Genomic DNA, 13,289 nt, shown 5'->3' with positions numbered 1-13,289 from the left:
AGCCTTGTATGACAGCTTAAAATCCTTTAAGATATGAAACCTAGCTAAAAGGACTTTAGGTATGGAGTGGAAATAGAGATATTTAAGGTTTAAAATCAAGCTAAACATACTTAACAATCTAATAATAAGGATTAGGATATACAATTATATTAAAAGAGGAACCAAGCTAATATATATTCAAACCAAAGGAGAAAGGGGGGAGGGGATGGGAGGTTTGAATTGGTTTTAGGCAAAATTTAAAATTTTCAATGTTGCAAACACATTTTCTAACCTATAAAAAACCCCTTAGTCTTTGATCCTGTTGCTCAAGATTGATTTTAGTACTATTAGACATTCAAAATTTTCTAACTCTTGTTGTCCAAATCTTTTGGATTATAAGAGTGTTGTTTTTAAAAGAGTGAAGATACAATATTTTTAAAAAAATAGTGTAATTGCAAAGATTAATTTATTAATGTAAAGTTTTAATCGATTAAAATGTTCTTTACAAATTCCGGAAACTAAAAAAAAAAATTAATTGATTATGTTAAGTATTTAATCAATTAAATGTATAAATTTTATTTTTAATCAGTTTAGATAATCACGTAAAGACTAAATCAATTAGAGCTAATTAGTTAATGTTATACTTTAATCAATTAAATTAAATTGTTAGGTTTTATAATTTTCTTTAGAAATTGATCAAGTTTTCATTAATACTAATCGATTATTATTTGATTAAGGTTAATTTAAGGGGCTATTTTTGGCTTTACATATGCTAAGAAACACACTAACCCATCTAGAACCCACGTCTCTGTTAAGACTTGAACGTTCAGTGAATGATTTCCAACAATAATTTTTAATATATTATAGTTAAAATTTTAAATATAAAAACATATTTTTGTAATCTTCAGCATGATATATTTACCTTGTCAAAAATGTTATTTATAATAGATTTATGAATTTTTAATTGGTTAAGCCTAGGTTGTTAAAGTGATTACCTTTCTCAAACTTATTAAGATTTGTTAATCTAGTTTATGCCTAAGTCTCCTGTTTAATTATGTTTTTGGATAAAATGTCTAATCCTCATTATCCTTGACTGATGTATTTAATCACTATTAGTTTTGACTGATGTGTCTAATCTTTATGTGTCATGACTGAGATGGTGTTATACTATATTGTTCGAGATGTTTTTGGTTATATAAGACATGATAATATGCTTTATTTTTATTTTAATTTATTCTTATATTGTTTTAAGTGTATGTTTACGTGCTATGATCATAGTAGGATACTATATTGTAAGTGATAATGGAACTAAACAATCTTCTAATTCATATTTGAGATATTTATATCATCATATGTAATGTATATTGTACATTTTATTTTGAAAACTTTTGAATTTAAGAATATATACATATTTATACACCGTGGTGAGATAATATAGTTTATATCTACCTATTTATATAGATATTTTTATTTAATACTAGTATAATAATATCATGTGGAATGTACAAAATGAAGTAATTCGATTAGATTTTGCAGTGACTTTAGATTTTGTTTAATAAAATTAGCTTCAAGATGAAACACTAATTAAAAATTTCAAGTCAGTAACTCTAAATTATAATTGGGATTAAGTTATATTTGTTTGACAAAATCATCTTATAAACTTAAAAAGACATAGTTAATACAATAATTTTATATAAGCATTGATTTTTATTGGTAAACTATATCTATTTTTTATTTAAATATTTAATTAATTTTAAACTCGTTACATATTGTATTTGTGGATAAATTAGTTCATCATATTTATTTTTGCTTCAGTTATTATATGTTTCTCATCTTACATCTTACACATATTTGTATTTAAATTTAAAAGAAAATAAAAATAACATACTTTTAAATAGACACAATGAAATATTTAACATAAAGTAGAAATAGAGTTAAAATAGAAAATTTAAAACAAAAAATATTAAAAGTAATTACGATAAAGAATGTTTATCTTGTGTATAAAGGCGAAGTAGTAATCTGAAAGTTTGATGTGCGTGAATGGTTATAAAAGATTGTAATTGGGATGTATTTAAGTGAGGAGAAAAGGTGCAGCGAATCATACGCTGCCTAAATAAAAAATCATCACTATGTTTTGACGTTAATACTTAATGCTCATTATGTGCTAATTAACAACCTTAACTGCCCGCAAAGAATTGGTTGGTTTGAAATTTGAAATGACAAATCATGAATAGTTGTTATTGTATTTGCAAAGGAGCTTGGTTGAAGTGGGCCTAAATCAGGAAAGCAGCGAGTAATAAGGCCTAATAGCAACCACTGAGAAAAAAATCTAAAAATTAATTTGGACAGAGTGGGCTGTTCTTTAGCAGAAATGGACACTGCACTATTCTTGGTATAAATTTTCTAGAAGCCATCGCCAAAATAATCACAAAGCAGCGCACCTAGAACATAAATTTCGTTATATACACTCCAACCCAAAAATTAAAGTGTGATAGATACTAATAATTCCCCTCACCCTTCTTTGTTTTTTCTTTTTCCCTTTCTAATAATCACGCTTTTTCATTTTTAGCTTCTCACTCAAACTTGCAACTACTTTATTAACATCGCTCCCAAATCTCCTTACAAAATAAGTAAAACCCCATTTTACCGCATCCTTCAAAACCATTGTTCCCATAATGAAAGACGCTGCTGAATACATGGAATCTCCAGAAGAAGAACAAGAGGAGGCACTCTCGCTCTGCGACCTTCCACTTAACCCCGATTCCAGAACTCCAAGCTTCGACGAAACGTCGCTTAAGAAAATACTCCGACCCTCGTCGTTACACGATAACGCTGGCGAGATTTTCAACGGCTTCAGCAGCAGCGGCAGCTCCGACATGTGCCCCGCCGATGACATCATTTTCTGCGGCAAACTCCTTCCGCTCAAAAACCTCATCGTCCAAGAGGATAAATCGCCGGCACGCCGTCGGCGATCGGAGTCTCTCTCCTCCGTCACGCGATCGAACAGTGTCAGCACGTGCACCGGCTCTCGCCGCCTCATGATGAGGAACAGCAAGAGTTTGGATTACAATAGGTTACGAGAGTCCTCCAATCCGGAGGTTGACCGGAATTCCTCCGCCAGGAGCGGCGCGCTGCAGGAGGCTGCGTCGAAGAAGGCGACGAAGCCGCGCTGGTACTCTCTGATGTTCGGGACGATGAAGGTGCCGACTGAGATGGAGCTGAGCGACATGAAGAATCGGCAGGTTCGGCGGAACGCATCGAGCACGATGTTTGTTGCGGCGGAGAAGGTAGGCGGGAATCGTAGCCCCGGGAAGGTGTCGTGGAGAATACTGAAGGCACTGAGTTGCAAAGATCACAGCAGCGTGGCGGTAACGACGTCGTTGTCATTGCCTCAAGCGTCGTAGGGTGGAAGTCACGTGAGGGAGACGTGACGAGAGTTTTTATCGTTGAATTGACGTGATTGGGCTTGTGGGTTGGGTGAAAGTTAAAGATGGGTTGGGGTATTATGGTGATTGAATTGTTGGTTGAGCGAAAGGAAAATATAATATTGACTTCACGTAGAAGGGTATATGTACAGTTGGGGACTGATGCATAAAGGATCGAGTGGATTATAGGATTTGTTTATTTATTTTTGGTGAATTCTAAGTTCATTTTTGTTCTTTAGGTTGGTGGCTATTCATTATAGGACTCAATGACAATCACGAGAAACCCGACAACACACACACACAAACAATGCCTGCTCCTGCTTCTAATTCTTTTCTATCCTTTTTATTTTTTTCACTGCTTAATCATCATCACATCTTTTAATTAACAATGTCAATTTAATTACAGATCTTCTTATAAGCATGTTTCGATTTCATTTTTCTAAATATTGATGCAAATTTATTTATAACTTTAATTACTTATCTGCAGATATTTTATGATTTTTTTAGTTTTAATTTACACACATATATATTATATGGAAATTTACTTTTATTTTAAAAAAACTAATTTGTCTATACATGTGTTAGACTTTTTTTATATGAATAATGATATTTAAACAACATTTTTTTGACAACATTTGAACATTAATTATGTGTCAATCTGTGATTGATTGTAAATTACTCCATAATAGTGTTTATGATTAATGTTCAAATATTGTAAAAAAAATGTTGTCTAAATATCATTGTCCTTTTTATATATAAAATAATATTTTAAAATGATATGGAGGTAATACCGGAAGCAATTTAATGAATTTAATGTCTTACCTCCTTTGTCTGCTCCAGAATATGCTATCCTGTCACTGATGTGATTACAAGTATATTTTTATTTAATTAAGTGGGTGATTCTTAATTAATAGAGGACGATGAGGCAAGTACAAAAAGCACTAGCAATTATTTGTCTTTCCACAATCTAATGGCGTCAGTTTTAAAGATCAAGGTTATTAAGGAGATAAACATCTAAATAAAATATTAAAATACAACAATTTAAATATCGTACCTTCTTTATTTATTTGTTTTCAGTCCTCACATGTGATAATATTAATAAGAAAAGCATATTTTTAACCATCACACAATAAGACAAATATATACATTGGAGGACGCCGACACAGTTTGTCATTTGTGAACGACAGAAGACGAGGACATAAAGGTAGAAAAAGAAAAGATATGAGATTTAAAACAAATAATTATTAAATATAATATTTGACCTTTCAGTCATTGTAATTTGTAGCAATTTCCATCTATGATGGGATGGGCCAATGAAGTTTATGAAAGAAGCTTTAAACGGAGTATGAATATTGCGTGTGCTAACAAAACATGGTAATGGCCCTACCATTAACTCAAGTGCCACATTCTCACTCTTCAAGAACCCACGTTTGCATTACTCTGTTTTCTTCTATAATTCCATCATTAAGTAATTACACTTAAACAAATTATTTAAATCTAACTCAAACTTATAAAATTAAATTAAAGGTAAGATTTATACTTATTTATATATTCTAGGTTTTGTTTTAAGTTGATATAAGATTTTTTCTATACTCTCTTACATTGAAATATATATATATATATATATATATATATATATATATATATATATATATATATATATATATATATATATATATATATTATAAAACTTGACATTAATGAATAGTTTGATAACGATCTAACAGTGAATAAAATAATAAATCTAACAAATAATAAATTTTATTATGATATACTCTAATCAGACCTCTTATACTGTGTTAAGAAATTTATTTTAAGTCTAACTCAATCCTACAAAATCGTAAGGTTGAGTTAAACTTAAAATCTATTTTTTAATCATTTTCAATTACCACAATTTCCTTATAATTTTAATTATCCAAAAATTATTAATTAATTTTTTGTTACGTTTTTACTTCTAATTTTTTTCTAGGAGGAAAATGGATTAAGAACATCTTGTAGTTTTTTCTATAAAAAGAGAACACTACAATATTTTAATAATGAAAAGTTTAAGTCATAAATAGATTTCTAATAACTAGAGTTTATTTTATATAAAACTACCATCTCTTTATAAATCACTTTTCTATAGTTTTTTGTCTTTTCTTTTTGCTTTCTCACCATTTATTCATCTCTTTAAGGTTCTGAATCCATCAAAGTGAACCTTGCGATTAGTTCTTTAAGTCCATCTAATCAATTTTTTCAACTAAGTAAGTAATTATTTTTCCCTTCTTCGTAGGTCCAATATCGTTTCTCTCTTTGCATGCAGATATTTTTTCAATTGCACGTATTCTTTGAGTCATCAATATGAGTCTTTATTGATCAGTAATCATAATGATATGACTCGATCGTTCTTGGGATGTTTCTATATGTAAATAAACCATATATGAAGTTAAAGGAGTTGAGGAGTTTTAGAGTTGTTAGAGAGGTGAGGGAAACTAATTATACTTGTTTTAAGTTGAACTGCTTGGTTAATTATATATATGTGTTGAACTGTGATTTGAGATTATATAAACTTTGCTTAATATGGTATAGATATTTGTTAGTATGTAATGTAATATATTGAAAGAATGAGTTTTTCTGATTTTGTTTATGGGTTGGAATGCTATATGGGATTCTTTAATTAAGTAATATGACTTAACTTGAGTTAAGATAATGAAAATTTTAAGTACTTAGAAGTTTATTAAGTGGGGATAAACTCAAAAGAGGAAGTTTTGTGCATTGATATATCGTCGGGTGCCATTGATAGCTTTAGGCACCACCTAAACATTAGGTTCTCTGACTTGGCTATCGTTGGGCAATGGTTCTTCTCATTAGGCGACTCCAAAGTTAGAAAGCTCACTGACTTGGTGTCTTTGAGTGTCGCTTAGGGTCGTTAGACATCAATAATTCAAATTAAATCTTAAGAGCTTCAAGGGTGCTATTGCTTTGCGTTTATGGGGTTCGATAGGCGTTTGAACTAGCACTAGACACCATATAACTACTGTTGGGTAAGATTATTCCAAGAGTATATACTCTAATTGCTTGAGCATTACAAAATTTTGAAGATGCCCCCTATTTGTATGGTGAAAAAGCAAAACCATACTTGTGTCTATGTTATAATAAATAAGAACAAATAATTTTTGTTTTCTTCTTTATCTTTCTGCTTTTAAATAATTATGAGTTCACAATTTTAGTTCACGTAGATTTATGGTTCGAGTTTGTACACTACAAAGTGTTACACATACATACTTAATTTGATAAATATTTACAAAGTACAAAAGATATTATAGAATTATCATTATTGAATACCTAAATTAAATGAAAAAACCTATTTAATTCAAAATTTCATAAAAAAGGAGATTTGAAAAACTTATTATAAATTGAAATAATAAATGTAACACAAATAAATATATATATATATATATATATATATATATATATATATATAGGTATAAATAAATCTTAAAAAAAATTAATCGTATAATTATTCTTTTTTTAATTGATTAATTAATATTTTTAATTGGATAAACTAAAAACAATTATTATATAGATATTTAATTATCTCTATTATAACTAATAATTTGAGCTTTTTGTAATTGTTGATGATTTAAATGTTAATACTATCACATATTTCCCTCTTAAAAAATATAATATAGAAAATTTAATCTTTCAATTTATTATTATTTTTTAATTTAAAAAATAAAAATGGGTCAGTGGACTCAGGTGGATTGGTTAGCCTTTGATCTGCCAATTAGACGGATAAGACAATTTTAGCCAAAATGGACTAATATGATGAAAATTGTAATCTGATCTACCTCATTTTGAACGGCGGATCCACGTGCCATGACCAATTTTGTTACTTTATTTATAGTATTTCATAAATTATATAATTTATAAATATCTCAAAAATTTAAACTAAATTAGGAATGTTTTTTGAATATTAATAATTCAATCAATATTTTGCTCTAAGGTCCAAGAAAAAAATAATTGAACCAATAGTTAAAATATGATAAATTATCAAAATCAATATTATAATAAACTTATGCCAGTACAGTTATTTTATCACTTATACACTATGTAAACAAAACAAATGATCTTTCAAAATTATATTCCTAAAGAGAGTTTATAAATATATTGGAAGGTTAAAACCACTTTGGTGTCCCTGTTTTCGTCATGTTTTCCCAATTGAGTCTCTGTCTTTTAAAACTTCCCAATTAAGTCCCTTTAAGTGTTAATTTGAAACCAATTAACCCTTCCCGTTAAAAATCGTTAACGGTGTTAAATTATTGCAGATGTCTTGGCTGACGTGGTAGACGTTGAAGTATGCAGTGAAACGTGTCAATCAAGGGAGTGGATACGTGGCCTTTTAATGAATGATTAAAAAATGGTAATGATCAATTAGTTATAAACTGAAATTAAAAAGGGAATTAGGTTTCAGTTAATTGAAAAAGAGATTTAGGGTTCAGTTAATTAAAAAAGGACATTACGGGGTTCACTTAAATGAAAAAGGGAATTAGGGTTCTGGAACATCGAAAAGCAATTGGGACTGAGTTACTACTCTTTTATATGCACTGTGGCTAACTATCAGTATGGATTTTTCTGGCACTTCTATCAGGCAAGTTGTGGTCTCTGATAAGATTGGTAGAGTTTCAACCATGATTGAGGCTTGGTGATATACACAGAGATACTCTAAAATTTAAAATATATAAAAGTGGGTGTCCCAGATTTTTAAATGAGAGTAGAGAGTGCTGGCTTCAAGGTGAGGGTTCTGCTATGTACCCTAGCAGCTGAACCAGAAAGAAAGAAATTTTTTATCCTAACTGCGTGATTAAGAAATGCATTCTTTCACTGAGTATGTTTATTCTGACTTTCATTGCTATGTTCTGTACTGTTTATCCTACCCCTCTACAGGCATTCATGTTTTTGTGGTGGATTTTAATGTTCAAACATAAGCATATGAATTGACTGTTTCTCTGATTTTCTATTTGCTGTTTCCTTTTTTCAGGATGGAAAAATAGAAGCTGAGGTCAAGCTTTTCGATGTTCCAGAACCCTAAATTCCTTTTTCAATTAACTGAAACCTAATTCCCTTTTTAATTTCATTTTATAGCTAATTTATCATTACCATTTTTTAATCTTTCATTAAAAGGCCACGTATCCACTCCCTTGATTGACACGTTTCACTACATACTTCAACGTCGACCATGTCAGCCAAGACATCTGCAATAGTTTAACACCGTTAACGATTTTTAACGGGAAGGGTTAATTGGTTTCAAATTAACACTTAAAGGGACTTAATTGGGAAGTTTTAAAAGACGGGGACCCAATTGGGAAAACATGACGAAAACAGGGACGCCAAAGTGGTTTTAACCTATATTGGAATGCAGAGTAAAACTCTTATTGAATACATGAATGAATGATTTTTTTATAGTTTATCTATAGATTTTTCTTTTTCATAAGCGTAAAATTTATGTCTCTAAACATTGTGTTTCATTATATGATATTAATATTGAACTTTTTTTATTAATTCCCTTTATAATAACTATATTTCAATATAAATGATATTGTCATTGTTCTTATATAGTTATATATATATATATATATATATATATATATATATATATATATATATATATATATATATATATATATATATATATATTTTAAAGACTTCAAAAATATTTCAAACAGTTTAAGCTTTCAATTTTAAGAATATTATTTTTTTTTAAGGGTATTTGTCTTTCTCAAGCCAAAAAGATATTGTATTTGCAGAAGACAACACTTAATCCAGCCAAGTGAATCAACGAACATATAAATGTAATAATTAATAAGTGTAATTAATATACATAGTAGGCTGAACTATTTATAATATTGTTTATGGATCTTTACCCGGATTAGGCCACGTGGCCCAATGTTTTTGTTAATATTGAGTTAATTCTTTCATCTTTAATTTAATTAGATTATGAAATTAGTTGAGATGATCTCTTCCTAACCAAATAGACATGAACGGAATATGTGTCAATCAACATATATGTGATCAGGATTGAGTCTAGTATTATCATATCTGAACAAGTCTTTGATCGTATTAAATATCATTATAAATCAATTTTGACTAAAATTAATCTTATCACATCAAGGTAATTCAAAACAAGTTTAACATTTCCAAAATACAATAAAAGTCATTGACGAGGAATTCAACAATCACAAAATTATCATTGACAATCAAAATACGTTTTTTGCTTATTCATAATTTATGGAAGAGGGCCACTTAGTTTTAACTTTATTCCTGTAAACCGACATTTTAATGAAGTAAACTAGAGAGCATTAATTAAGTAAAAAGGGGTGCCTGTTTATATAAGAATATAATTTCATTTACTTTAAAATAGACAGTATTTAATAATGTTTTTAATTTTGTACAAAATTTTAAATTTTAATTGTTTTAAATCCAATGAAGTTTTAAATTACGAAGACACTGAAACATGTAATGACTTATCTTTAAGATGGAAAACGAGTGTTTTGAATGTATTTTAATTGCAACTATGGCAATAAACTGTTTCAAGAAAATAAATAATTTTACTTTCTATGACATGAAAAACATTTGATTAAGAGAAAAAAAGAATGTAATCTTGAAATTATTGAATGCAATTAGAGTATGAATTATCGTAATAGAGCGTAGTATGGCTTTTGAGAAGTTGGAGTGGGAGACAAAAATGGTATTCCATGATTGCATTCGGGTTAACTAAGAAGCATATAATTACTATTATTATTTCAATTGGTATTGCGTGTTCTCAAATTCTTATTTTTATTCATTCTTAAGATAAGAAGTAATAATACATTTATAGATTTTTTTAATATAGAAAAAATAGAAATAAAGCCTTGATATGTTGATTGTGGCTAATATCAAGTATCGAGGACAAAAACTTTCATTTTCACACATCTTCAAATATTTGGAATACAACAGTCATATAATTCAGATTTTCTATTGTATTTGTTTTTTCATCGACTAAGTATTAAAAATACACTAATGGTAATATTTTAAAAAAATAAAATATTTTAAAACATCAAAATCAATGTCTATCAATATATTTAATATTTTGAAGACACGATAAAACTAATAAAAAAATAAAAAAAAATCAAAAATCAAAATTAAACTTTTAGTTCCATAATTCATCGGATTGTTAAAAATCCATATGAATATTAATGATTAAATGCTCCCTTATGTCTATGTTACTGTTTATGACATTATTATTACACACACCATTATTAATGTTAATAATGTCTCAACATGATAGGTTCAATCAAAATCATTAACAACACCTTGACAATGAAGATTCTTCAAATGGGGATGATAAGTTATTAGATTATGACTCAAAGTTCACCATGATGTTAATATGTTTGTGAAATTTTAGGGTAGAACTCAAAAAATGCAGCAAGAATTAAAAGGTTTAAATTTAAATGTTGATCGATGTTTTGACAAGATTCAATAAATAATTGATGATTTTGAAGAAATCTTTTATCAATTAGAGAACCTCTTTGAACAAGCATAATATCTTTTTATATTGTGTTCACTAAGTAACTAAAATAACAGAAGCCACAAAAAATAAATAATACTACATACATTTTTAAAAATATTTAAAAAGGATTAAAATAATAAAAAAATGTGCATATTAAGTAACATAAGTAATCCCCAAAAACAACGCAATCCAAGATATGTTGCATCTTTGAGGCATTGGATGCCGTACTTTGGTACGTCTGGTTTGCACTTGTTCACAGGAACGAATATGTTGCCACTGATTAAGGTTGATTATACTCCTCAAACGGCTTCTCCCTTGCAGCAGAACAAAGTTTTTAATTTCCTCTGTTTTTGCTTCATACCATTTTCCCTGTCCTCTTTGTTATGTTACTACTAAGACTGTCTTTTGATTAAAATTTATTAAAAACATTAATAATGTCAAACATAACAGAGTATTAATCTCTCCCCCACCTTACAACACTCCACTCTTTCCCGCCTGTCTCAGTATTTTGGTTCCTGACATTTGCTATTGCATAATGAAATGAAATCCCACCATTTGCAGCTTAACCATCATATGTAGTTCCAAACAACTGTCTTTCAAAATTTTCGCTAGTTTAAAGTTATCAACTTCTGACGTTATATTTTGATGCATTTTATTGGTGGTGTTAACGTTTTTGTTTGTAAATTTTCATGTATTTGTGTATGTAAGATTACTCTTCAGAATACATTCACTCCATCATTGTGGAAGCTTATTGAAATGCAATAGGTGATATCACAAAACAACTGGTGATATATTTTTGTAGGTAAAAACTGCTGCTGTTGGAAGAGGATCGTTATGACACCTATTTCTTCTATATAATGGCACACGGAGAGCATATTGATTAAACACCATTTTGAAAAATATATCTTTTTTAAAGTGAAAAGATCGATTGTCCAAGAACGTGGGGACACGGAACACAAACTTCGTTTCTGGAAGACAGGACAATTTGAAATTAGACACATTATCATTAATGCATTGATTGACTGGACTCTTGGGAAAAAGGCTTGCTCTGAAATTTTCAAACACCAAAGGAAGACCCAGAGAAAATGCACAAGGTATAAAATAATAAGAAATTCGAACTAACCATAATACTTCAAAAGTGAAGCAACCTAGGTTCAACACCACAGTCCTTGACAAAAGAATTTCTTCAGTCATAGTAATCAATCCCAGATAATGGCACCTAGCGACTAATAACAAAAAATGTTATGGCACGATGATGGGCATTTTGAAATCTTTTATACAGTTTATATATTTCAGACTAAATTATGCATATAAATATTAAAAAATTTAAAATATACAGACTCAAATATTGACATGTTCATAATTAAAAATAAACAGTTATTGGTCTAAGCTCCTAAGCAAACGTACAAGCAAATAGTAACCAAGAATGCCATGACTAACCAAAGGGAGAGAAGAGTGAATGGATTTGGGTCTTTGGGCGATAGATGGTCAAAGAACAGATTGATGGAACATAGAGAATAATAAACAGAGAACAGGCTGATCGGACAAAGATTGATGTGAATAAGAGAACAAATTTACAAGATATAACTGAAAAAACAAATGAGAATGAGCCATGGAAGTTAAAAAAAAAAAAAACTAGCAAGCTACAGCATTGGTTGCCTGAGAGAGTCACCAGAGGGTCACACAGTGATTGTCAGAGTTGAACTGGGTTTGTGCAACAGTCTCAAGGTAGAAGAGACAAACGTGAGGTATAGTTATAAACTTTGAAGGGTTTTCTACAAGCTAAAACCATTTTAATACCCAAAATAAAATAAAAAATACCTCCATAAAATACCCTAACAAGTTAACATAGAATAGAAGGCCATTCACGGGATTTTTAACACCATCAGTACAATACAAAATGCTGCAATTTAAGCTGATACAGTGAAATGAACACTACGGTAGTGCATATGGTGGCCAGGGCAACTACACTTCTATAGCGTGCTATTGACAAATCTTTATATTTCCACCATATATATGGATACCATCACATGACATGGGTAATACAGGATAAAGAAAGACTACAAAGCACAAAATTAATTTTTCTGCAGCAAATTATAAAAGTGAATCGCAGGGAGGAAATGTTTTGCTGTTACCACAACTTCACATTCTTAATTCAATCGACAAAATAGAAAGGGTTCTGACAAATTTAATGGGCAATAGTCTACTAAAATGAGCTTGTCTCTAAAGAGAGCAAGACATTTTGATAAAAGACTGATGCATTGTGTACCACCTTAATGGATTTGTCCATGGTGTATACCATTGCCCTTTTAGATTAATCCGTTTACCATAGGTTCTTCATCACTTGATCTTAATGC

The 13,289-nt window shown here is 29.6% G+C and overlaps 1 protein-coding gene across 1 annotated transcript; it reads left to right on the top strand.

Moving 5' to 3' along the window:
- Positions 1-2,654: 2,654 nt before the first annotated feature.
- Positions 2,655-3,383, top strand: LOC106767842. The gene has a single exon (XM_014652796.2). The coding sequence runs from the start codon at positions 2,655-2,657 to the stop codon at positions 3,381-3,383; it is 729 nt and encodes a 242-aa protein (XP_014508282.1).
- Positions 3,384-13,289: the final 9,906 nt, after the last annotated feature.

The sequence above is a fragment of the Vigna radiata genome, chromosome 7, assembly GCF_000741045.1.
Source record: "Vigna radiata var. radiata cultivar VC1973A chromosome 7, Vradiata_ver6, whole genome shotgun sequence".
Lineage (NCBI taxonomy): Eukaryota > Viridiplantae > Streptophyta > Magnoliopsida > Fabales > Fabaceae > Vigna > Vigna radiata.
This window is presented reverse-complemented; position numbering and strand designations above follow the sequence as displayed.

Coding starts and splice junctions, on each gene's coding strand:
- LOC106767842 (XM_014652796.2), top strand. CDS start 2,655: ATGAAAGACGCTGCTGAATACATGGAATCTCCAGAAGAAGAACAAGAG.